At 38.0% G+C, this 27,367-nt stretch overlaps 1 protein-coding gene across 8 annotated transcripts in view; it reads left to right on the top strand.

Annotated features, from left to right (window-relative positions):
• KHDRBS2 (KH RNA binding domain containing, signal transduction associated 2) overlaps positions 1–27,367 on the top strand; it is a 773,215-nt gene that overhangs the window by 164,836 nt on the left and 581,012 nt on the right. For all 8 annotated transcript variants that reach the window (XM_059880504.1, XM_024983848.2, XM_059880501.1 and 5 more), the window contains exon 2: positions 5,196–5,323. In XM_059880504.1, coding sequence (XP_059736487.1) covers positions 5,196–5,323 — 128 coding nt within the window. The remainder of the gene's footprint in view (positions 1–5,195; positions 5,324–27,367) is intronic.

Genomic DNA, 27,367 nt, shown 5'->3' with positions numbered 1-27,367 from the left:
TAGAGTCTTCTTTTATGTTGTTTGAAGAGGGTGTTTGCTATGACCAGTGCGTTCTCTTGGCAAAAGTCTGTTAGCCTTTGCCCAGCTTCATTCTGTACTCCAAGGCCACATTTGCCTGTTACTCCAAGTGTTTCTTGACTTCCTACTTTTGCATTCCAGTCCCCTATAATGAAAAGGACGTCTTTTGGGGTGTTAGTTCTAAAAGGTCTTGTTGGTCTTCATAAGACTGTTTAACTTCAGCTTCTTCAGCATTAGTGGTTAGGGTGATGACTACTCCATTTCTTCTAAGGGATTCTTTCCCAAAGTAGTAGCTATAATGGTCATCTGAGTTAAATTCACCCATTCCAGTCCATTTTAGTTCGCTGATTCCTAGAATGTCAACGTTCACTCTTGCTGTCTCCTGTTTGACCACTTCCAATTTGCCTTGATTCATGGACCTAACATTCCAGGTTCCTATGCAGTATTGCTCTTTACAGCATTGGACATTACTTCTACCACCAGTCACATCCACAACTGGGTATTGTTTTTGCTTTGGCCCCATCCCTTCATTCTCTCTGGCATTATTTCTCCACCGATCTCCAGTAGCATATTGGGCACTTACCAACCTGGGGAGTTCCTCTTTCAGTATTGTATTATTTTGCCTTTTCATACTGTTCATGGGGTTCTCAAGGCAAGAATACTGAAGTTGTTTGCCTCTCCACCATGACCCGTCCGTTTTGAGTGACCCCCTCATGGCATGGCTTAGTTTCATTGAGTTAGACAAGGCTGTGGTCCACGTGATCAGATTGGCTAGTTTTCTGTAATAATGATTTCAGTATATCTGTCCTCTGATGCCCTTTCACAACAACCTACCATCTTACTTGGGTTTCTCTTACCTTGGATATGGAATATCTCTTCACTGCTGCTCCAGCAAAGCGCTGCCGCTGCACCTTACCTTGAACGAGGTCGTTTCTCCTGACCTTGAATATGGAATAGCTCCTCGCAACCCTTCTGTACCCACACAGCTGCCACTCCTTGGACGTGGGGTAGCTTCTCTTGGCTGTTGCCCCTGACCTCGGACGTGGGATAGCTTCTCCGGGCCGCTCCTGCACCATTGCAGCCTGGCACTCTAGGTCGCCGCCCCTGACCTTGGTCGTGGGGTAGCTCCTCTCAGTGGCATTTCTGGGTGGTCCACCATGCTTTTTCGTGGTCCATCACAGACGCAGCGCTTCTGCGTGGTGCAAAGTTAAATAGAGGTAGATAAGGAAGATTTATATATGTTGAAGTTTAGCAAGGGGAAAAGAACAGTAGGAAAATCGAACAAAGGAATAAATTAGAAAAAAATATTAATTGGTTTTAAAAATTTAAAAAAGAGACAAGAAAAAAAAGAAGAGAGAGAGAGAGAGAGAGAGAAACTCCACAGAACTGCAGAAGCCCAACGTAGAGGCAGAGGTTTATGGCAACAATAATAAATGTGACTGGGGGGAAAAAAAGCTCAAAAGTTTAATCAGATTTATCAGTGCCAATAAAATCAGCAACTACAAGACGGAGGTGAGGGGAAGGGCAAAAAAAATCCGAAAGAATCTACAAAACACGTCAAAAAATAAGTATAATAAACGGTTTTCTTGAGTCACTGCTGTCAGAGTGCTTTCCCTCACTGGGAATAACAGTCCACCTCACCTTCCTAGGATGCCCTACAACACTGTGCTGATCTCTGGACCTCCTGTGGAGGCTGTTCAGATTCTAATATGGTCCTACTCCTCTGTGTTCTCACTTCCAATGTCCACTGTTATCAGAGCTAGTGCATTTTCTTTTGTGGGGGCTCTCAATGTCCTTTTAGATATTCCATAGGCACAGAGTCTGCCTAGTTGATCATCTGGATTTAATCTGCAGCTTTTACAGATGGTCTGAAGGTTTTGGATCTTCTTCCTTAGCCAAACTGCTCCCAGGTTTCAATTGCGATTTTATTTCTACTTCTGCATGTGGGTTGTCTACTGGGGGTTAGCTCCTTAAACTACCCTGGAGGGCTTGGGTTTGCCTCTGTGAGGGCCAGGTGTGGAGATGGTGCAGCTGCTTGGATCACAGGGGTTTTGGCAGCACCAGGTACTCAGAGGGGGTTGGTGGCTAGGGTAGCAAGAAATACAGTGCTCTAAGAAGCCTATGGCAACCAGTATTGGCCAATATGCCCCAGTATTATTGCCTGGAGAACCCCTTCTCTGACAGGGAAGCCTGGCAGGCCACAGTCTACAGGGTTGCAGAGTCAGACAGGACTGAAGTGACTCTGCGTGCATAAACACAAGACTTCTTCTTCTTTTTTTTTTTGCCTGTGGCAGCTCTTCCCCAGTGAGAGTTGAGCATGAAGGTGGTGCCGCTTCTTGGCTTGTGGAGACCCTGGTGGTGAAGAGTGTGCAGGGACACAGACTGCCTCTGTGGCAGGAGTTATGGCCCTATCAGAGTCTTTTTTTCGAGCCTCTTGTAGCTGGGGATTGGAAGACCTCTCTGGCCAGTCTTTCTCTCTAGGTCCGCCCGTTCAGGCATTTAGAAGATTCCCTTGCCTGGGGTCCTTCTCTGTTGTTCTGAGTGTCAGTCGCAGAGAGGGGTCCCCCAACTTGGGTCCTACTCTGTAGTTTGGCCCATCAGTCACTGAAAGGAGCACCATGGGTGGGGTCCTGCTCTGTAGTTCAGTGTGTCAGACATTTGGTGGGCCAGCCTCTCTAATGTTCAGCTGCTGATACTTTCATGTGGAGAGAGAGAGGCTATTGTGATGGCTCCACCCCCTACGCGTCACTCATCTGTATTGCCTTCCATGGCTGCCTAGCTTTGTTCCATAGGCATTTCCAACCACGATCTTCTCCCTCACATCCCCTCTATCCATTTCTCCACAGTCAACAGCAGCCCTCGCCCTGGGACTGCTCCACAACCCCTAAACTACAGTTCCCAGCCACTGCCACTTCCAGGAGATCCGTGTTCCTGCCTCGTGTATGAATGACTGTGGCAAGGACTGTCTGATTCTCATTCCATTTAGGCTGCCACAGATCACCTATTTCACTCTCAGCCTTAAATGTTTCTCTTCTGACTTAGACAATTGCCCCTCTGTGGGGATTGGATCCCTGCTTCAGTTCCCCCCACTGCCGAGGGCAGGTCCAGTCCTAGAATTAGTTCCCCCTAATTCCTTTGTCTTACCAAGTTTTGTGTGGGTCTATATTTTCTTTTTCACTGGTCAGGCACTCCTGCCTGCTCTCAGCTGATGTTCTGCATGCATTTCTGTATCTGAAGGTGGATTCATGATGTATCCCTGGAGAGAGATGCACTCCACATCTGCCTACTCTATGCCATCTTCTTCTCCTGGGAGCATTCTTATAGGGAAAGTTACCAGTTCTTCTTAAACCTCTAGGTAGGTAATTTCATGTTGATGAATATGAGTGACATCAATTACAGATTTAATTCTTTATAGGACTATTTCATGATATCCCCCTTTTAATTGTATTTAAGTTTGTTTGGGGTATATGGTATCACACTATTTATCTCCCAGTTCAGTTCAGTTCAATTCAGTTCAGTCACACCGTTGTGTCTGACTCATTGCAACCCCATGGACTGCAGTATGCCAGGATTCCCTGCCCATCACAAACTCCTGGAGTTTATTCAAACTCATATCCATTGAGTCAGTGTTGAGATCCAACCATCTCATCCTCTGTCATCCCCTTCTCTTCCTGCCTTCAATCTTTCCCAGCATCAGGGTCTTTTCAGATGAGTCAGTTCTTCCCATCAGGTGGCCAAAGTATTGGAGTTTCAGCTTCAGCATCAGTCCTTCCAATGAATATTTATGACTTATTTCCATTTGGATAGACTGGTTGGGTCTTTTTTGCAGTCCAAGGGACTCTCAAGTGTCTCCTCCAATACCAGAATTCAAAAGCACCAATGCTTGGCACTCAGCTTTCTTTGTAGTCCAATTCTCACATCCATACATGACTACTGGAAAAACCAAAGCTTTGACCAGATGGACCTTTGTTGGCAAAGTAATGTCTCTGCTTTTTAATATGCTGTCTAAGTTGGTCATAAATTTTCTCCCAAGGAGCAAGCATCTTTTAATTTCATGGCTGCAGTCACCATCTGCAGTGATTTTGGAGCCCCCCAAAATAAAGTCTCTCACTCTTTCCACTATTGCCCCATCTATTTTCCATTAAGTGACGGGACTGGATGCCATGATCTTAGTTTTCTGAATGTTGAGTTTTAAGCCAACTTTTTAACTCTCCTCTTTCATTTTCACCAAGAGGTTCTTTAGTTCTTCACTTTCTGCCATAAGGGTGGTGTCATCTGCATATCTGAGGTTATTGATATTTCTCCCTGCAATCTTGATTCCAGCTTGTATTTCATCCAACCCAGCATTTCTCATGAGGTACTCTGCATATAAGTTAAATAAGCAGGGTGACAATATGCAGCCTTGATGTACTCCTTTCCTGATTTGGAACCAGTCTCTTGTTCCATGTCCAGTTCTAACTGTTGCTTCCTGACCTGCATACAGATTTCTCAAGAGTCAAGTCAGGTGGTCTGGTATTCCCATCTCTTTCAGAATTTTCTACAATTTGTTGTGACACACAGTCAAAGACTTTGTCATAGTCAGTAAAGCTTAAATAGATGTTTTTCTGGAACTTTCTCGCTTTTTCAATGATCCAGCTGATCCAATTGATGTTGGCGATTTGATCTCTTTTTCCTCTGCCTTTTCTTTACTACTTATCTCTATTCATCTATACTACTCTATTATAGGTAATGAATGATTTTTATTTTAAATTATGTTTTCTTAGGAACAATTTTGAATAAAAATGAAACATTTAACCTCAAAATATACTTGTTCTCTTCATTCCTCCTAGAAAATTTATGCTGGCTTAAATATTTTTAAATATTTCAAGGGTATATTTCTCAAATTTTGTTGGAACATGTTAAATTTTAATCAGATGCATCCTTTTTTCACATTAGACCATATCTTCACATTTTTTTTTCACATTAGTCATATCTTCAATCACTGCTTTTTAGTTTCAGTTGAGAACAGATCATTGTGCAGACAATAGTGGCATTGATGTGATTCACAAAGGTGCTGTTTCAGCCTTTATCAAGATTCTTCAAAATCTTATTTAATAAGAGGAGTAATAAGAACAACCAGCATATTTATAATGGTTTCACATTTCATTTAATGTTTTTCTTGTGAATTTTGTTTTCAGAAATTGAAAAATTTCAAGGTTCTGATGGAAAAAGTGAAGATGAAGAAGAGAAATATCTTGATGTCATCAGCAACAAAAATATAAAGCTCTCAGAAAGGGTATTGATTCCTGTCAAACAGTATCCAAAGGTACTACAATATATGCTTTTTAACCTCATTGAATTAAAAAAAATGATGAAAATAAGATGATGTTTTGTTCATTGCCGTTACGAAATAAATGTGCAAATCTTCATTTTATTAATATATACAAATATATGATACTAACATAGAAGAAGGAAAACTCTTTGAAAGTATAACAATTTTCTGTTGATGGGTGCAACACTTTATTCTGTGAATACAGGAAACAAAATTAGATATTTTCATCATTTAACATGTAAGTAGTTCAGCAATTTGTCCAAATATGCTCAATCAATAATGTTTTGGTTCATGTTAAAATGTACATTTTATTATAAGAGTGTAGAATTAATTCTACAAAATATACAGCATGAGGCAAATAGCTGAGAATCTTTTTATCTAGGAAGGCAATATAATCTTTATTAGACACTTGGGTTGTAACCTCTACTCTTCTATATTCAGGGTCCATTTATATAATGATTATGATATTATTCTCTTGAAAATAACTTTTCATTAGATATTTTGTCATTACATGATGTTTTTATCACCAGAATCATGATTATAAAATATAGCATTCAATGGCTTGCTTTCATTATTTATGTTCATATATTCCAATGGTTGAAAACAGTTTCTTATTTTTTTTCCAAGTAAATTGCCTAAGCAGAAAAATGGAAACTCAAACATTTAAGCTGGTAGTTAACTTTCTGAAGAGTTTGAAGGAAAGCCCATGTAATTATCCTAAGAAGAAAGAGTACAGAAATAAATGCTATAGTTTACCAAATGGCTTCTAATATGATAAATTTTGGTAAATATAATTAAGTAGAAGGTGTGTTTATAATTATTTCAAATAAGTTAACAGCACATCAAAACATTTAACTTTCAGGTGAGGTTTTGGATATGTAAGCTTTTGGATTTTGTGCTTATTTTGAGCTAGACTTACACTATTGCAAGATCACCACATACAATGAATATGTATTTATAATTTGCTGCTAAGTCGCTTCAGTCGTGTCCGACTCTGTGCGACCCCATAGACGGCAGCCCAAGAGGCTCCCCCGTCCCTGGGATTCTCCAGGCAAGAACACTGGAGTGGGTTGCCATTTCCTTCTCCAGTGCATAGAAGTGAAAAGTGAAAGTGAAGTCGCTCAGTCGTGTCCGACTCTTTGCGACACCATGGACTGCAGCCCACCAGGCTCCTCCATCCATGGGATTTTCCAGGCAAGAGTACTGGAGTGGGGTGCCATTGCCTTCTCCAGTATTTGTAATTTAAGTTTTATTAAATTTACAATTGTTTTAATGAATATCAAGTTGGCCTGTCATAGAAATGTACATGAAAAATTTTACATAATAATGAAATAAGGTAGAAATATGATAGGGTCTTAAGGCAAATGTAACTCTTTAAAGGAACTTGGTTAATTAAAACTGTTAAAGTCTAGATGGAGTACAGCTTCAGTCTTGAAATCATATATTTAAATATATATATATTACTTGATACTGTTTCTTGGGATAATCCTTATCTATTCTTTGGACATGGAAAAGCTTGTAATAGACTCAGTATCTACTTCTCATAAAATGCAGCTCTGAATCTCTGATCAAGATGTGCTGGCATTTCAAGTCCTAAATAATGCTAAATGATGGTGTAAGTGATGGGATACTTTTAAAATTTGATGTTATTTTAAATCCTTTATTTTTTGTGAGTCTTTGCATTTATTTTATTTTATTTTTTAACTTTACAATATTGTATTGATTTTGCCATATATCAACATGAATCCGCCACAGGTACACACATGTTCCCCGTCCTGAACCCTCCTCCCTCCTCCTTCCCCGTAATGCTCACATTTTGCATTACTTTTTCATGTATAATGTGGAAGATTATGAAAAATAATAGCTCCTAATGATTAATAGTTTTATGGAATATTATCAAATAACAATGTATGCCTTAGAAAATGTACAGTTTCTATGAATATAATGCCAAACAAATTATTTATGAATGATATGAATTTCATATATTAGAACCTTTTACATAAAAAAGAATACTGACAAACACAATCATCTATCAACTTGACCTACATTTGTTTTTGCTTTTTATACTGTAACAATAAAATTAAAATCAACCTTTTGATAAAGGTATATTATTTCTAAAGTGATGATTCTCTGCTGTGGGGTAAGATTATAAGCACTCAGCCTGAGCTGTATTTGCTGTGTACTGTAAGCTGTAGCACATGTAGTGTGGTGTGATCCTGTGAACTGTTTAGCAGCACACAACAGTATTTATGGGTTCAAGTTTCACTCTTTTAAAATAAAAAGTGACTTACTCTTTGTATCTCATCAGGGCTAGGATTGCCTTCTCAACTTCCTCCAGGGCTGTCTCTGCCCTTGACACCTGCTGTGCAGACTGACAGTCTATGTGGCAATGACACTGTCCTCCCATACAAAGAGCAAAGAAGAATTAGGGGCATACTTGAGGAAATGGCCTTATCCTAATTTTACTACTTGGCTTTTTTGGATAGATTTTCTTTCAGTTAGACTCTAATTCAAGTTAATTTACTGATTTAATTCAGTAAGTCAAAGAATTGAGAGAACTTTAAGATTTTAAATAATAAAAAACATAAGAATGCTTTACAAACACATTAAGAATGATTTATCTAATGTTTTGTGATTAATCACTTAATTTGGAGAAAATGTGCTATGTTACCAAATTATTTTCGTGGACTGTTTTTCTTGTTTGTTTTCAATGTTTTTATTCGTAGTAAGGTTAGTAAATAAATAGACTTTATACATCCGTTGTTTACATTTGAAAATGTTTTAGAATCAGAGCCTTTATTTCTTCATAATCATGTCTCTAAGGAGGCAACATCAATCATTATGTTACTCTATGATCCTGAGATTCATGTGGAAAATTCACCACCTTTAACATTAGCTCTTTCTATCTGAATTCAAAGACGTACTCTATAGTCCAATATTAATTTAGTTTTTTTTTCAAATCTGGATGTTTCCAGCTCTTACACATCTTAGAATCAGTATGCAGTCTCTATCAGGTTGTTGGTGGCTGTAACTCACTGTTTTTGTCTGTAAACTTTGCACATGTGAACTTGGTCATGGCTTTTTATGTTGTTTGTAGTGTTTGAAATATGTGTATTGAGTTTAGTTGTTTTTGAAAGTGTCTTCAAAGATGGCATTATAATTTAGTGTTGGCACGCAAAGTGATGATATATACAGAAAAAGAACAAAACTGAACCTTGGGGTATAAATTTGGTATTAATGAAGACATATTCATCCTTGAAGATGGGGATTGACATGTACACATGACTATATATAAAATGATTAAAAAAATAGATAATCAGCAAGAACCTACTGTATAGTACAGGGAATTCTACTCAATACTCTGTAATGTCCTACATGGGAAAAGAATGTAAAGAAGAGTGGATATATGGATATATGATTCATAGGATCTCCATGTGCCTCAGTGGCAAAGAATATGCCTGCTGATGCAGGAGATGTGGGTTTGATCCCCGAGTCAGGAAGATACCCTGGAGGAGGAAATGGCAACCCACTTCAGTATTCTTGTCCATGGGATAATCCCATGGACAGAGGGACTTGGTGGGCTACAGTTCATGGGGCCGCAAAGAGCTGGACATGACTAAGCAACTGAGTATAGGCAAGCACACATAACTGATTCACTTTGCCGTACAGAAGAAAATATCACAACAGTGTAAATCAGCTGTACCCCAATGAAAATTTTAAAAGAGAATGAAAAAGAAAAAAAAAAAAAGGCCAAAATTTCTTGATCTCAACAAACAAGTACCTTACAGTACCTAGGGAAGTAAGATACACAAAATGTCAGATGCTGCACTCTGTTTTGTTCTGCTCAAAGGATGAGTACCACGTGCATGGGCACAGTGACGTGTGTCGAAAGGTAGGCGGTGCTATTCCACCTGCTGGAGGTCTGCTTGTTACTATGGTACCTGTTCATCCACATGGGCAATTCAGTTGCTCAATGTCTTTTAAAATTACATTTTATGATGTTGCCTTCAGAATCCTCTGAAAAATATCAGATATTTTATTCAATTAAGTTTACCCCAAGGCCCACTTTTCATTTCTCAACTCCAGTTACTTACAAGTTTTTAAAGCAATAAACTACCAGGAGTGTAAATCAGCCCCCAAATTTGGCCCCTTTTAAGATCAAAGCAGCCATGTTCTCCAGTGCTGCTTTTGAAATCAATTTCTTATGTAAATTGATGCAGAAATTAAAGTTCCAAAATATGTTCAAAAGTGCTGTGCTTGCTCTGTATTTTGTGTTTGCCTGTTTGGTCCCAGAAAGTGGGACTGCCTTCTGTGTCTGGTGGGAAGCATTCTGCACAGCCTGCCTGTTTCCTTCTTTGTACTTCTAAAGGTGAAAACCGAAATCCAAAGCCTTGATGAGTTTTTTTTTTTTTTTTTTTCTCTCTCTCTTTCTTCCTAACTTTGTGAGTAATTATCAGAACATTTAAGAATGGTTAATATAAACCCAACATTACTAATTGTGAAAACTGTAACCACATTTCAGACCCAGAATTACACTTACCAGTTTAGAAACAACTCTATTTTTCTAAGCAGTGTGTTTGTTTGTTTGTTTTAATTTTATTTTATGTTTAAACTTTACAATATTGTATTGGTTTTGCCAAATATCGAAATGAATCCACCACAGGTATACATGTGTTCCCCATCCTGAACCCTCCTCCCTCCTCCCTCCCTATATCATCCCTCTGGGTCATCCCAGTGCACCAGCCCCAAGCATCCAGTACTATGTATCGAACCTGGACTGGCGACTCGTTCCATATATGATATTATACGTATTTCAATGCCATTCTCCCAAATCATCCCACCCTCTCCCTCTCCCACAGAATCCATAAGACTGTTCTATACATCAGTGTCTCTTTTGCTGTCTCGTACACAGGGTTATTGTTACCATTTTTCTAAATTCCATATATATGCATTAGTATACTGTATTGGTGTTTTTCTTTCTGGCTTACTTCACTCTGTATAATAGGCTCCAGTTTCATCCACCTCATTAGAACTGATTCAAATGTATTCTTTTTAATGGCTGAGTAATACTCCATTGTGTATATGTACCACAGCTTTCTTATCCATTCATCTGTTGATGGACATCTAGGTTGCTTCCATGTCCTGGCTATTATAAACAGTGCTGCGATGAACATTGGGGTAAGACAGTATGGTACTGGCACAAAGACAGAAATATAGATCAATGGAACAAAATAGAAAGCCCAGAGATAAATCCACGCACATATGGACACCTTATCTTTGACAAAGGAGGCAAGAATATACAAGGGATTAAAGATAATCTCTTTAACAAGTGGTGCTGGGAAAACTGGTCAACCACTTGTAAAAGAATGAAACTAGAGCACTTTCTAACACCATACACAAAATAAACTCAAAATGGATTAAAGATCTAAACCTAAGACCAGAAACTATAAAACTCCTAGAGGAGAACATAGGCAAAACACTCTCTGACATACATCACAGCAGGATCCTCTATGACCCACCTCCCAGAATATTGGAAATAAAAGCAATGTGGTTTTTTAAAAGCCACTGTGTAGCTTACATCTTAAGCTTGTTTTATCTTTCTTGGAGACAGCTGCATAGTATCAGTTGTTTTTTATGTTTCTAAAGGAAACAGAAAAGAGGATTTGATGGTCTTCCGATTTTGGTTTCATTCATATCAGTTTCCTGATCTCTTGTGAATTTAAATCTTAATTGAGAAGATAATGACTCTCCTAGGTGAAGTGTTACATTTTTGATGAGAGAAAGAAAATAATTCCAACGTGCTTATACAGTGCATTCTCTTAAATAGAGAGGAACTTGAAATAACCCTATTTTCCAGCAAAATTTAGAAATTTGCATAGATATTCTGTCTAGTGTTTATTTTTTCCAACGACTTTTAAATTAATGCTCATCTCATGTATTTAAATCCCATTTTCCCATTCAGCACTTAAACCTCTTTGTCTTCTTTGACCCATGTGTTCCTAATATTGAGTTGAATATGCCTTTCCCTCCCCTCTTTTTTAGGAGCTCAGTACCTCCTCATGAAATGTGTGCTTACACTTCACAAAATGACCTCACCTTCTTTTCTGAATCTACACCTTCTAGGTCACCTTCAGTCTGTTTTAACCTACTGTTTCTGTTCCTCCAGTTTATTTCACACTCACCCTTAACTGTAAAACTGGAAACTATTTCAAAAGGATAGTTAAAATCTAGTGCCTTTTGAAATGTGTCCAAACAGGTATCCTTGCTCAGGGGTCCTTTGAGAACCAAAGGATCTTCACTCCCACATCCCTTCTATAATCTTGCCAGTCTTCCTGTGAGTCATTGTTCATTTGTTTAATTCAGTGACCTTTCAGTAAATTTTTCTATACCCAATAGAGCATAGATGGGCCTTCTGCCATTTGTTTTGATGTTTTGGTAGAAATGGATTTTTATGTAGACAGATTTTCAAGAGGGTAGAGGAGAAAGATCACTGGTAAAATCAAGAGGTATTACATCATAAATTGAATGAATTCTCATATTATTATTGACTTTGAAGGACATACTGACATATGGAAACAAGCAAATTTGATATAAATTCAAGCACTATTAAATACCTTGAGATTGGCGTGGGAAGAAAAAACTTTCTCTGGAAAGGGTACAAGAAATAGAAATTAATGCATCTCCTCCTTACCTCCAGAAACATTTAGATAAGGGATTATTACTACTTATAATACTAAGTTAGGACCTGACTACAACCAATTACTTGAAAAAAATTTAGATGCATGTAGAAAAGTTGTGAGTGACTTTTATTTACTTTTTCAAATTTAAGTAGTTGTTGAAAGAAATTTGAGCTTCCCAAATGGCACTAGTGGTAAAGAACCCACCTGCCAATGCAAGAGACATAAGACATGTACATTCAGTCCCTGGGTAGGAAATTTTCCATGGAGCAGGGCACAGCAACACACTCTAGTATTCTTGCCTGGAACATACTATGAGCATAAGAACCTGGTGGGCTAAAGTCCATAGGGTCTCAAATAGTTGGATGACTGAAGTGACTTAGCACACAAGCAACCAAAAGAAATTTGTGTAACATATTTATATTTCTACCATTTTATGAGGAATTTTCTTTAAATATATGGGTTTTACAAGTATATCAATAATTAAATTATGAATATCAATCCAAAAACGTTAAAAATGTTACCAAATGTTGTATATAAATATTCACAGCACCATTATTCACAAGTGCCAAAAGACAGAAACAACTCAAATATCCTCAGGTGATGCATGGTTACACAAAATGTGGTATATACACAATGGAATATTATTCAGCCATAAAGAATGATGAAATTTGGATACATGTTAACACATGGATAAATATTTATTGAATCAAGGTAAATTGGAAGTGGTCAAATAGGAGATGGCAAGAGTGAACATTGATATTTTAATGATCAGTGAACTAAAATGGACAGGAATGGGTGAATTTAATTTAGATTACCATTATATCTACTAGTGTGGGTAAGAATCCCTTAAAAGAAATGAAGTAGCCCTCATAGTGGAAAAAAAAAAAAAAAAAAGGAGTTCAAAATGAAGTAGTTGGGCACAATCTCAAAAATTCGAGAGTGATCTTGGTTTGTTTCTAAGGCAAACCATTACAACATTACAGTAATCCAAGTCTATGCCATAATCACTAATGCCAAAGAAGCTGCAACTGAAGAAGTTCTATGAAGACCTAAAATACTTTCTAGAACTAACACCAAAAAAGATGTCCCTTACATCACAGGGTACTGGAAAGCAAAGTTAAGGTCAAGAGATACCTATTCCTCCAGGTATAGGTATTTCTCCAAAGGAAGAAAAGAAAGATATACTCATCTTAATTCAGAGTTCCAAAGAATAGCAAAGAGAGATGATAAAGCTTTCTTAAGTGAACAATGCAAAGAAATTGAGGAAAACAGAAGAATGGGAAAGACTAGAGATCCCTTCATGAAAATCAGAGTTACCAAGGGAACATTTCATGTAAAAATAGGCACAATAAAGGACAGAAATGGTATGGACCCAGCAGAAGCAGAAGATATTAAGAAGAGGTGGCAAGAATACACAGAAAACTGTAAAAAATATAAATAAATAAATAAAGGTCTTAGTGACCTGGATAACCATGATGGTGTGATCACTCACCTAGAGCCAGACATCCTGGAATGCAAAGTCAAGTGGGCCTTAGGAAGCATCACTACAAACAAAGCTAGTGGAGGTGATAGAATTTCAGCTAAACTATTTAAAGTCCTAAAAGATGATGTTGTTAAAGTGCTGCACTCAATATGCCAGCAAATATGGAAAACTCAGCAGTGGTCACAGGACTGGAAAAGGTCAGTTTTCATTTCAATTCCAAAGAAGGGCAATGTCAAATAATGTTCAGAATACTTCACAATTGCACTCATTTCACATGCTAGCAAGGTAATGCTCAAAATCCTTCAACCTAGGCTTCAATAGTACATGAACCAAGAAATTCCAGATGTACAAGCTGAATTTAGAAAAGGTGGAGGAACAAAAGATCAAATTGCCAACATTCCTTGGATCATAGAAAAGGCAAGAAAATTCCAGAAAAACATCTACTTCTGCTTTATTGACTATGCTAAGCTTTTGACTGTGTGGATCACAACAATCTGTGAAAAATTCTTAAAGAGATGGGAATACCAGACCACCTTACCTGTCTCCTGAGAAACCTGAATGCAGTCCAAGAAGCAACACTTAGAACTGGACATGAAACAGTGGACTGGTTCCAAATTGGGAAAGAAGTACATCAGTGCTGTATATTGTCACCCTGCTTATTTAACTTCTATGCAGAGTACATTATGCAAAATGCCAGGCTGGAGGAAGCTCAAGTTGAAATGAAGATTGCCAGAAGAAATAACAGTAACCTCATATATGCAGATGGCACTATCCTAATGGCAGGAAGTGAAGAGGAAGTAGAGTCTCTTGATGAATGTGAAAGAGAAGACTGAAAAGGCTGACCTAAAACTCATCCTTGAAAAAAACTAAGATCATGGCATCCAGTTCCATAATTTATTGACAAATAGATGGAGAAACAATGGAAACAGTGACAGACATTATTTTATTTGGCTCCAAAATCACTGGGGATGGTGATTGCAGCCATTAAATTAAAAGATGCTTACTCCTTGAAAGAAAAGCTATGACCAACCTAGACATCATATTAAAAAAACAGAGACATTACTTTGCCAACAAAAGTCCATCAGTCAAAGCTAAGGTTTTTCCAGTAGTCATGTATGGATGGACCATAAAGAAAGCTGAGTGTCGAAAAATTGATGCTTTTGAACTGTGGTCTTGGAGAACACACTTGAGAGTCCCTTGAGCTGCAAGGAGATCAAATCAGTCAATCCTAGAGAAAACCAATACTGGATATTCACTAGAGGGACTGATGCTGGAGTTGAAGCTCCAGTACTTTTGCTACTTGATAAGAAGAGCCAACTCATTGGAAAAAATCCTGATTCTGGGAAAGATTGAGGGCAGGAGTAGAAGAGGGTGACAGTGAATGGGGTGGTTTGATGGCATCTTCAACTCAGTGTAGATGAGTTTGAACAAAGTCTGGGAGATAATGAAGGGCAGAGAACCCTGGCAAGCTGCAGTCCATGGGATCACAAAGATTTGGACATGACTGAGTGACTGACTCCAGTACTTTGTCCACTTCATGCCAAGAGCTGACTTATTGGAAAAGACTCTGATGCTGGGAGGGATTGGGGGCGGGAGGAAAAGGGGACGACAGAGGATGAGATGGCATCACCGACTCGATGGAGGTGAGTTTGAGTGAACTCCGGGAATTGGTGATGGACAGGGAGACCTGGCGTGCTGCGATTCATGTGGTCACAAAGAGTCGGACACGACTAAGCAACTGAACTGAACTGAACTGAGTGACTGAAAAACACATTAATAAGAGAAAAAGTCAGACACGAGAGGACAAATATTGTATGATTCCACTTAAGAAAGATATTTAGAACAGGCACGTTCATAGATGCTGAAAGTGGAAGCGAGGTCCTCAGGGGCTGTGGAGGGAGATGGATGGAGTATTTGTGTTTAATGTATGTAGAGTTTCTCTTTGGTAAGATGAAAAAGTTCTGGGAATGGATGTGCTGTGATTTCACAACCTTGTGAATCTAATTAATGCCACTAAATTCCACTTTTTAAGTAGTAAATTTTATTTTGTATTTATTTTATTGCAATGAAAATGTTACACAAATATTACCAAATGTGTTTTAACAACATATTACACACAAAATAAACTATACACATATATAGTTTCATTATAGAAATACAAAATTAGTTTAGTACTTTAAAAGTTTTTGCAGAATGAAGGAAACTATAGGCAAGATGAAAAAGAAAGCCTTCAGAATGAGAAAAAATAACAGCAAGTGAAGCAACTGACAATCTCCAAAATATACAAGTAGCTCATGCAGCTCAATTCCAGAAAAATAAATGACTCAGTCAAAAATGGGCAAAAGAACTAAACAGACATCTCTTCAAGGAAGACACACAGATGGCTAACAAACACATTAAATGATGCTCAATATCACTCATTATCAGAGAAATGCAAATGAAAACAACAGTGAAATGAAAACAATCTCACACTGGTCAGAATAACTGCTATCAAATAGTCTACAAACAATAAATGTTGTAGAGGTTGTGGAGAAAAGGGAACCCTCTTACACTGTTGGTGGCAATGCAAACTAGTACAGCCACTATGGAGAACAGTGTGGAGATTCCTTTAAAAACTGGAAATAGAACTGCCTTATGACCCAGCAATCCCACTGCTGGGCTACACACTGAGGAAACCAGAATTGAAAGAGACACATGTACTCCAATATTCATTGCAGCACTGTTTACAATAGCTAGGACATGAAAGCAACCTAAATGTCCATCAGCAGAAGAATGGATAAGAAAGCAGTGGTACGTATACACAATGGAATACTACTCAGCTATTAAAAAAAAAAAAAAATGTTTGAGTCCGTTCTAATGAGGTGGATGAAACTGGAGACTATTACACAGAATGAAGTTAGCCGGAAAGACAAACACCAATACAGTATATTAACACATATATATGGAATTTAGAAAGACGTTAATAACTACCCAAATGCAAGACAGCAAAATAGACACAAATGTAAAGAACAGACTTTTGGACTATGTGGGAGAAGGCGAGGTTGGGATGATATGAGAGAATAGCATTGAAACATGTATATTCAGTTCAGTCGCTCAGTCATGTCCAACTCTTTGCGACCCCATGAATGGCAGCACACCAGGCCTCCCTGCCCATCACCAACCCCCGGAAGTCACCCAAACTCATGTCCATCAAGTCGGTAATGCCATTCAGCCATCTGATGCTCTGTTGTCCCCTTCTCCTCCCGACCCAATCCCTCCCATCATCAGAGACTTTTCCAATGAGTCAACTCTTTGCGTAAGGTGGCCAAAGTATTGGAGTTTCAGCTTCAGGATCAGTCCTCCACAGTTTATTGTGATCCACACAGTCAAAGGCTTTGACATAGTCAATAAAGCAGAAATATATGTTTTTTGAAACTCTCTTGCTTTTTCCATGATCCAGCGGATGTTGGCACTTTGATCTCTGGTTCCTCTGCCTTTTCTAAAACCAGCTAGAACATCTGGAAGTTCACATTTCACGTATTGCTGAAGCCTGGCTTCGAGAATTTTGAGCATTACTTTACTAGCCTGTGAGATGAGTGTGGATCACAATAAACTGGAAAATTCTGAAAGAGATGGGAATACCAGACCACCTGATCTGCCTTTTGAGAAATCTATATGAAGGTCAGGAAGCAACAGTTAGAACTGGGTATGGAACAGCAGACTGGTTCCAAATAGGAAAAGGAGAACGTCAAGGCTGTATATTGTCACCCTGCTTATTTAACTTATATACAGAGTACATCATGAGAAACGCTGGGCTGGAAGAAGCACAAGCTGGAATCAAGATTGCCGGGAGAAATATCAATAATCTCAGATATGCAGATGACACCACCCTTACGGCAGAAAGTGAAGAGGAACTAAAAAGCCTCTTGATGAAAGTGAAAGTGGAGAGTGAAAAAGTTGGCTTAAAGCTCAACATTCAGAAAACAAAGATCATGGCATCTGGTCCCATCACTTCATGGGAAATAGATGGGGAAACAGTGGAAACAGTGTCAGCCTTTATTTTTTTTTTTTGGCTCCAAAATCACTGCAGATGGTGACTGCAGCCATGAAATTAAAAGACGCTTACTCCTTGGAAGGAAAGTTATGACCAACCTAGATAGCATATTCAAAAGCAGAGACATTACTTTGCCAACAAAGATTCATCTAGTCAAGGCTATCGTTTTTCCTGTGGTCATGTATGGATATGAGTGTTGGACTGTGAAGAAGGCTGAGCGCCGATGAATTGATGCTTTTAAACTGTGGTGTTGGAGAAGACTCTTGAGAGTCGCTTGGTCTGCAAGGAGATCCAACCAGTCCATTCTGAAGGAGATCAGCCCTGGGATTTCTTTGGAAGGAATGATGCTAAAGCTGAAACTCCAGTACTTTGGCTACCTCATGTGAAGAGTTGACTCATTGTAAAAGACTCTGATGCTGGGAGGGATTAGGGGCAGGAGGAGAAGGGGACGACAGAGGATGAGATGGCTGGTTGGCATCACTGACCTGATGGACGTGAGTCTGAGTGAACTCTGGGAGTTGGTGATGGACAGGGAAGCCTGGCGTGCTGTGATTCATGGGGTCGCAAAAAGTTGGACACGACTGAGTGACTGAACTGAACTGAACTGAGATGAGTGCAACTGTGCAGTAGTTTGAACATTCTTTGGCATTGCCTTTCTTTGGAATTGGAATGAAAACTGACCTTTTTCAGTCCTGTGGCCACTGCTGAGTTTTCCAAATTTGTTGGCATATTGAGTGCAGCACTTTGACAACATCATCTTCCAGGATTTGAAATAGCTCAACTGGAATTCCATCACCTCCACTATCTTTGTTTGTAGTGACGCTGTCTAAGGTACACTTGACTTTGCATTCCAGTATATCTGGCTCTAGGTGAGTGATTACACCATCGTGATTATCTTAGTCATGAAGATCTCTTTTGTACAGTTCTACTGTGTATTCTTTCCAACTTTTCTTGATATCTTCTGCTTCTGTCAGGTCTATACCATTTCTCTCCTATTTCGAGCCTATCTTTGCATGAAATGTTCCCTTGGCATCTCTAATTTTCTGGAAGAGATGTATAGTCTTTCCCATTGTTTTGTTTTCCTCTATTTCTTTGCAGATCGCTGAAGAAGGCTTTCTTATCTCTCCTTGCTCTTCTTTGGAACTGTGCATTCTGATGCTTATATCTTTCCTTTTCTCCTTTGCTTTTTGCTTTTCTTCTTTGCACAGCTATTTATAAGCCTCCCCAGACAGCCATTTTGCTTTTTTGCATTTCTTTTCCATGGGGATAGTCTTGATCCCTTTCTCCTATGCAATGTCACGAACCTCCGTCCACAGTTCATCAGACACTCTATCAGATGTAGTCCCTTAAATCTATTTCTCAACTTCCACTGTATAATCATAAGGAATTTGATTTAGGTCATACCTGAATGATCTAATGATTTTCCCTACTTTCTTCAATTTAAGTCTGAATTTGACAATAACGAGTTTACGATCTGAGCCACAGTCAGCTCCCAGTCTTTTTTTTTTTTTTTTTTTTGGCTGACTGTATAGAGCTTCTCCATCTTTGGCTGCAAAGAATATAATCACTCTGATTTCAGTGTTGAATATCTAGTGATGTCTGTGTGTAGAGTCTTCTATTACCATATGTGAAATACATGAACAGTGTAAGTCTGATACCTGAAGAAGGGCACTCAAAACTTATGCTCTGAGCCAACCCAGAGGGAAGTTTTGGGGATGGAGGTTGGAGTGGGGTTCAGGGTATTGGGACAAATGTACACCCAAAGCTGATTCATGTCATCGTATGGCAAAATCACCACAGTATTTTAAAGTAATTACCCTCCAATTACAATTAATTATTTTTTAAAAGATACAGAAAAAGTCCCTAAATTTTAGGATCAAATCTAGCATTTGATAACATCAATTTTCCATTCGTCATGAAATGAACATAGACTAAGATAATTATATATTTGGAATCAGTGTGAATAAATCATTTATTCATTAAGTGTTAGAGAGAACCTTAGTGAGGCATATGGGGCAAAAGAAGATGAAGACTAAATCCCTAATCCATCTTTTGTACCAGCATAAATCTCAACAGGGTATAAGATTAAATGCAAAAGAAAAAAAAAAATTGGAATAACTTGTGGCAGATTTATTTTATAATATTTATTTGATGGAAAGTATTTTTTAAATATATAGAAAATAGATGAAGCCATAAGTAAATAACTAAAATACTTTACACCAGAAAACTAAAACTTATGCATAAGCAAAAATAATGATGATGGGTACCACAAAATAAGAAGTCACAATTAAAATACCTAATTGGATCAGTATTTGAGAAAAATTTGAAACAAATGACAGAACATTCTTTTTATTTATATGTAATGGTCTCACTTTGAAATATAATTGCTTTACAATGTTGTGTTAGTTTCTGATAGACAACACTGTGATTCAGCCATATGTAGAGATATATTCCCCACTTATTCTAAATTCAACAAGAAGCCAATGATACAACAGACAGTTGTCACACATGTGACAACCATTTAAAGCAAATAGAAAAAAAAAAAAAAACCCGACCTCACTTAAGAGAAAAATTCAGATAAATTTGAAATGCTTCTGTTTTCTAGAAGACTGATCAAACAACAACAACAACAACAACAAAGTTTAATTCTAACTAATAGTGGTATTGAAATGGAGCAGGACCCTATGGTCCTTGCCCTACCCATATGATCCCTGCCTCTCTTTTGTCCATGGAAAACTTTAGTCAAAGTATAAGTTTAATCAGAGAAATCACAACATGTGAAAACAAAGGAAATCAGTCAAAGGAGACCAAGTAATAATAATGTTATCATTAAGCATAGTCAAAGATCTTTAGTTCCTTCTCAAGGACTGTAGATAATATTCTGAGCCATATCCTGTGAGCTGTCTTAGAGATACTGAAACCCCAGGGTGTGGAAGCTAACTACATGGTCTTCAGACTCTACCCAGGGCATGAGCTTCCAAATTCTGAGACTTGATTGCAAAGAAATGTGAGTAAATGGACCCTGGAACTGAAGATTAACTCTACCTAAAATAACTGAGATGATGCTGGTCAGACCACTGATGACCAATTTGAAGATAACTGTTAGAGATGAATGTGCTGTTTCTGCATGTAGTGACCCACTCCTACCTGTATATAAAAACTCTCAACCCCTGCTTGTCAGAGTTGGGAGGAGTCAGCCATAGGACAGTTGATGGCATCTGAAATAAAGCAAAATTTCTTTTCCAACAACCTGATCTTTTATTGGTTTTTGAGCAGCAAGCAGCCTGACCCCATACTCCTTTCTATAACAGTATTAGAGTATGGGGAGGGAAGTTCAGTTCAGTTCAGTTCAGTCACTCAGTCATGTCTGACTGTTTGTAACCCCATGGACTGCAGCATGTCAGTCCTCCTTGTCCATCACCAACTCCCAGAGGTTACTCAAACTCATGTCCACTGAATCCATGATGCCATCCAACCATATCATGCTCTGTCATCCCCTTCTCCTCCCACTTTCAATCATTCCCAGCATCAGGGTCTTTTTAAATCAGCCAGTTCTTCGTATCAGGTGGCCAAAGTATTGGAGTTTCAGCTTCAGCATCAGTCTTTCCAATGAATAATCAGGACTGGTTTCCTTTGGGAGGGACTGGTTGGATCTCCTTGCAGCGTCTTTTAATTTCATTCCTGTAGTCACCGTCTGCAGTGATTTTGGAGCCCCCCAAAATAAAGTCTGTCACTGTTTCCATTGTTTCCTGATCTATTTGCCATCAAATGATGGGACCAGGTGCCATGATCTTATTTTTATGAATATTGAGTTTTAAGCCAACTTTTCCAGTCTCCTTCACTTTCATCAAGAGGCTCTTTAGCTGTTGCTTCCTGACCTGCATACAGATTTCACAGGAGGCCAGTCAGGTGGTGGAAATGCAACCATTTTATGGAGCACTTTTGCAAAATCAATGAAAATCACAAAGGCACAGACTTGGAGTCAGTTGAATATCTAGTGATTTATTTTAGAATTAATATATTTTTATAGATATGTGTTTTAAGGAAATAGTGACAGACTTTATTTTCTTGGGCTCCAAAATCACTGCACATGGTGACTGCAGCCATGAAATTAAGAGATGCTTGCTCCTTGGAAGAAGAGCTATAACCAACCTAGACAGCATATTAAAAAGTAGAGACATTACTTTGTCCGCAAAGTTCCATCTATTCAAAGCTATGGTTTTTCTAGTAGTCATGTATGGATATGAGCATTGGGCCATAAAGAAAACTGTGAAAGTCTCTTGATTATGTCCAGCTCTTTGCAACCCCATGGGCTATACAGTCCATGGTATTCACTAGGCCAGAATACTGGAGTGGATAGCCATTTACTTCTCAAGGCAGTCTTCCCAATCCAGGGTTCAAACTCAGGTCAACTGCATTGCAGGTGGATCTTTTACCAGATGAGCCACAAGGGAAGCCCATAAAGAAAGCTTAGCACCAAATAATTGATGCTTTTGAACTGTGGTGTTGGAGAAAACTCTTGAGAGTCCCTTGGACTGCAAGGAGATCAAATCAGTCAATCCTAAAGGAAATCAGTTCTGAATATTTATTGGAAGGACTGATGCTGAAGCTGAAACTCCAATTCTTTGGCCTCCTGGTGCAAAGAACTGACTTTGCCTCTTTGTATTGTTTTTCTATTCCTATACTGTAAGTGATATCCTAAAATATCCATTATAAAATTTGGTGCCAAATATGACTCATCAAAATATAGTATGAATTTATAAAAAAAAAATGAAAATACTGATTTCATGAAATAAATCATACACTCCTTTTTCTGGTTGATGAGTAGAAATAGTTCTTACGTGAACTGCACAGCATAAAACTGAAGTTCAGGTGACCAACTAAAGCATTATAAACTAGTCCTTCAATCTGGGACCTCACAGAATTAAAGTTTTTGCAAATAACCATTGTTTATCAAACACTCAGCAAAGCACAATGAAAGGTTTTATTCTCTGAAGAATACTGGTTGAGTTCTGAAGAGACTATACTTCTTTTTTTTTTTTTTTTTGCCAATTTTTCTTTATTTTATTTTTTAACTTTAAAATATTGTATTGGTTTTGCCATATATCAACATGAATCTGCCACAGTTATACACGTGTTCCCCATCCTGAACCCTCCTCCCTCCTCCCTCCCCGTACCATCCCTCTGGGTCGATCCAGTGCACCAGCCCCAAGCATCCAGTATCATGCATCGAACCTGGACTGGCGACTCGTTTCATATATGATATTATACATGTTTCAATGCCATTCTCCCAAATCATCCCACCCTCTCCCTCTCCCACAGAGTCCAAAAGACTGTTCTATACATCTGTGTCTCTTTTGCTGTCTCGCATACAGGGTTATTGTTACCATCTTTCTAAATTCCATATATATGCGTTAGTATATTGTATTGGTGTTTTTCTTTCTGGCTTACTTCACTCTATATAATCGGCTCCAGTTTCACCCACCTTATTAGAACTGATTCAAATGTATTCTTTTTAATGGCTGAGTAATACTCCACTGTGTATATGTCCCAAAGCTTTCTTATCCATTCATCTGCTGATGGACATCTAGGTTGCTTCCATGTCCTGGCTATTATAAACAGTGCTGTGATGAACATTGGGGTACACGTGTCTCTTTCAATTCTGGTTTCCTCGATGTGTATGCCCAGCAGTGGGATTGCTGGGTCATAAGGCAGTTCTATTTCCAGTTTTTTAAGGAATCTCCACACTGTTCTCCATAGTGGCTGTACTAGTTTGCATTCCCACCAACAGTGTAAGAGGGTTCCCTTTTCTCCACACCCTCTCCAGCACTTATTTCTTGTAGAGTTTTGGATCGCAGCCATTCTGACTGGCGTGAAATGGTACCTCATAGTGGTTTTGATTTGAAGATGTACAGATGGCTAACAAACACATGAAAAGATGCTCAACATCACTCATTATCAGAGAGACTATACTTTAAAAGTATTTAAGGAATTTTCCTAAAGCCACTCAGTATGTTAATAATAGTGTTAATGTTGGAGCTCAGGTCCACTGGCTACAGAGCCTCTCTTCTTTGCATTAAATCATTGCTGTGTTTCATTTTATTTTATTGGAAGAGGTGTTGAGATAATTTTGGACACAGCTAGGATTGCAAAGTTTCACAGATGGAAAAGCAGATGTCTTTCTCCTCTAGTGTTAAGTGAGGCAGAAATGATAGACTCATTAGTTGGAGTGTATCTCACAGTTGCTGCGGTCTAATCTTCTACTCAATTTACGGATCATTTCTACAATATCTGTGATACTGATTAGCATGTCTACTAATACCTCTAGTGAAAGAAAGTTCACTACATATACAACTTTTATAACTAATAATGTGTAGACATTGCTGTTCAATTTCTTTTTCTCATTGAAAGATGATCTTTATGCCTGAAAGCTGCTATTGGATTTCTGTGTCACTAAAGAACTGACTTGAAACACTTGAACCATGGTCTTGCCTAAATTATCACTGACACATGGTTTTCATTTGGTTTTGGGGCACACAATTTGTTTTTGTCTCCTGTTACAATAGAGGTTCCATTTCTCAGTCTCCTCTGCTGGTCTGTGCTCTTCCACGCAATTTCATAATACTGAGTCCCCAGGACTGTCCATGATACTCCATCCTGTCTACATGCACACACCTTCAGTCCCCTGTGGCATGGTTTTATCTGGGTTTGGCTTTATGTGGCTGACGGTTCAGTCAAGACCACTCTCCAAGACTTACATGTGGAGCTGCCTACTGGACACCAGCACGTAGCTGTCTGGACAGTCCAGGCTCGGTTGGCATTCTTCCTGCCCACATGTCCTTTGCCTGTCTGTCACCTACCTGTCTCAGTTGTTGGCAGTGCTGTCCTTTTACCTCACTAGGTATGGACTCCTCCCTGACACCTCTCTCTCCCACACACCCCATCCCACCTGCTAGGAATGTTCGGTCATTTTATCCTCAATATGCATCAAGAGTTAAGTGGCTACTAACATTTGCTAAGTCAATGTAATTACACAGCTTCTTCTCTAAGACACTCCTGCTGAAGGAAATCAATTATTGTAGCTGCTTCTGCTGCTAAGTCACTTCAGTCATGTCTGACTCTGTTTGACCCCATAGACGTCAGCCCACCAGGCTCCCCCGTCCCTGGGATTCTCCAGGCAAGAACACTGGAGTGGGTTGCCATTTCCTTCTTCAATGCATGAAACTGAAAAGTGAAAGTGAAGTTGCTCAGTCATGTCTGACTCTTCGCGACCCCATGGACTGCAGCCCACCAGGCTCCTCCATCCATGGGATTTTATAGGCAAAAGTACTGGAGTGGGGTGCCATTGCCTTCTCCACAATTATTGTAGTTATCCAGAAAAAGATCTCTGTGTTCTCAACACCTGCCTCTTTTTAAAGAATTTGCAGGGCACCTATTATAGTCATCACAGTGACATTACACATCCTCTGGGAGAGACACAGCATCACTGTTCTCATTCCAGTCTCAGTACTAGTCTTAGCAGAGAGTTCAAACATAAGAAGAAAGTAATCATAGTGAAAATTTTACTCAATTCTGATGCCTATAGTCACTTACTTTGCTTTACCAAATTTTCTAATTAAAATCAAGTTAAAAGTTTAACATGTGTACACCCATGGCGGATGGATGTTTATGTATGGCAAAACCAATACTATATTGTAAAGTAAAAAAAAAATAATAATAATAAAAATTTTTTTTAAAGTTTAACTCAAATTAAGTCAACTCTGAATATCATGTTTTATTAATTATCCATTTTATTAACTACAGTATATTAAACATTATTTGACCTTTTACAAAAGAGCCTACAAGGCCTCCATATCATTAGTATAAATATTAATTCCAGTTTATTCATTGTCATTAAGGATACATGTATTAGATCTATATAGTAGTCACTTGGTATTCAACTCATAAGTGGAAAATTATAAAAGATGCTTTTGCTAGTCTTAAGAAGTCTTGCAGTAGATTTAAACAGATGTTCTAACATGGCTTTATACTAGGATGAATCCAGAAGCTTTGGGACTGTGTTAGATAGTCTTTAACATTTTGTTTGTTAAATTTTAGAGGCTAAGGCATGAAAAGAAGACAAGGATACAGAAAAGCTAAACTAGTATTTGAAAAGCATAGCAGAGTAGAGAAAGAGAGCTTGAGCATCATTTGGGGTGTAGGGTTGAGAGGTGCAGAATGTAGAGTCAGGGTGATCATCTTACTTTCAAGTCCTCTCAGAAGAGAAACCTTCATTTATATGGTTGTTTTTGCATTGTGATAATTTTCAGACCAGGCTTCTTTTGTAGAGTTTCTCTGTTTTTGGAAAGAAATCTATAAGGATATATTAAAATGTAGATCTTCTTGAGATGCTAAAGATTGCTGTGAAGATATAGTGTAATATAATGGGAAAATAGTAGAATTTTGACCCAGAAATACCTAAGTATGAGTCACAGTTCTACTTTTTCCCAGCTATGACCATGGAAATTTCCATTAACATTTTCATCACCCAAGTTTTTCAGGTGCAACCTGAATGTAATCATGTGCTCAGAGGTTTCATCAGGGACATGTGAGAATAACTGTTCATACTTGGCATAGTATCAGCATATCACAAAAGCTTGTACAGCTTGTATAACCACTGAATAAATATTGTCTTCTTCTTCTTCTTTTTTTTTTTTTCACTTAATAATACTCTTTTTGATGGGGAAGCACCTATTCTTTGCCTGTGTATATGTGTTAAAACAAATCATTGGAATTATTTCCCTGAGAGTACTATAGCTTCACTCCTGAAAGGGAGAACAATTAATACATTAATAAAAATAGAGATAAAATGACTAAAAGGGGGTTACAATTACATTGGCCATAATAAAGTTTTTTTCTTTATTGACTCTTTACTATGTACCAAGTGATATTTTCTATGACTTATATTATTACTTGATTTATTTCACTTAATATTCTATGGAATTCAGACTATAATGGAGAAGGAAATTTAGGCATAGGTAAAATTAAATTATTTACATAGACATTTAATAATGAACCAAGATGAAAAAGGGAGAAAACTTAGGCATGAAAATTATCTTCACCACAATGTTTATTTACAAGGTAAATTTCATCCTTGTTTATTTAAATACAATTCTAAAGCATTCTTAATGTATACCCTCCTCCTTGTTCAGTGTTTGGAATATGCGATTGAAATTTGTGAAATTTCATAAATGTAAAAATGAATATTATGCATGGAATATTCAATGATTAATGTTTAAATAACAATATTACTATTATATTTTATATATTAGATTTTTGACTCATGGTTACATACTGCATTGTGTTAAGACATATGAGTACATCCCTGACAGTATATTTTGTTTACTTCCTGTGTTACCATCTGAAGACCCATCTTTTCAGAGGTAGGAATTAATGCTTTTGCTGGTCTACTTTTAAATTCCTATACTGAATCTAACTATTATAGCTGAGAGTGAAATTGGATGTGTGTGCATGGTTCCAGGACTGTGAAGCAAGTGTTGGAGCCTCAGAGAATTCTTCATTATCACTTGTGCTTCATTGATATGATAGGCTACGTAATATGAAATTAGAAATCATAGCCCATGTTGGGCTCAGCTTCCCTAATTTTTATTTTATTCTTTTAGAGTAAGATATTATATTTAGCTGAATGGAAAAAATTATTAATTTCATAGTGCCATATAAAACTGAAAGATCAACATTTGAAAGAGTAACTCTCACTGCCAAAGAAAACTGATAATATTTTTTGTTTTGCTTTTTAAGAAATAGAATCTAGCAAAATGCTTAGAAGAGTATTTCCATTTATA

The sequence above is a fragment of the Bos taurus genome, chromosome 23, assembly GCF_002263795.3.
Source record: "Bos taurus isolate L1 Dominette 01449 registration number 42190680 breed Hereford chromosome 23, ARS-UCD2.0, whole genome shotgun sequence".
NCBI lineage: Eukaryota > Metazoa > Chordata > Mammalia > Artiodactyla > Bovidae > Bos > Bos taurus.
The sequence above is the reverse complement of the archived record's forward strand: the minus strand, read 5'-3'. Positions and strand labels throughout refer to the sequence as shown.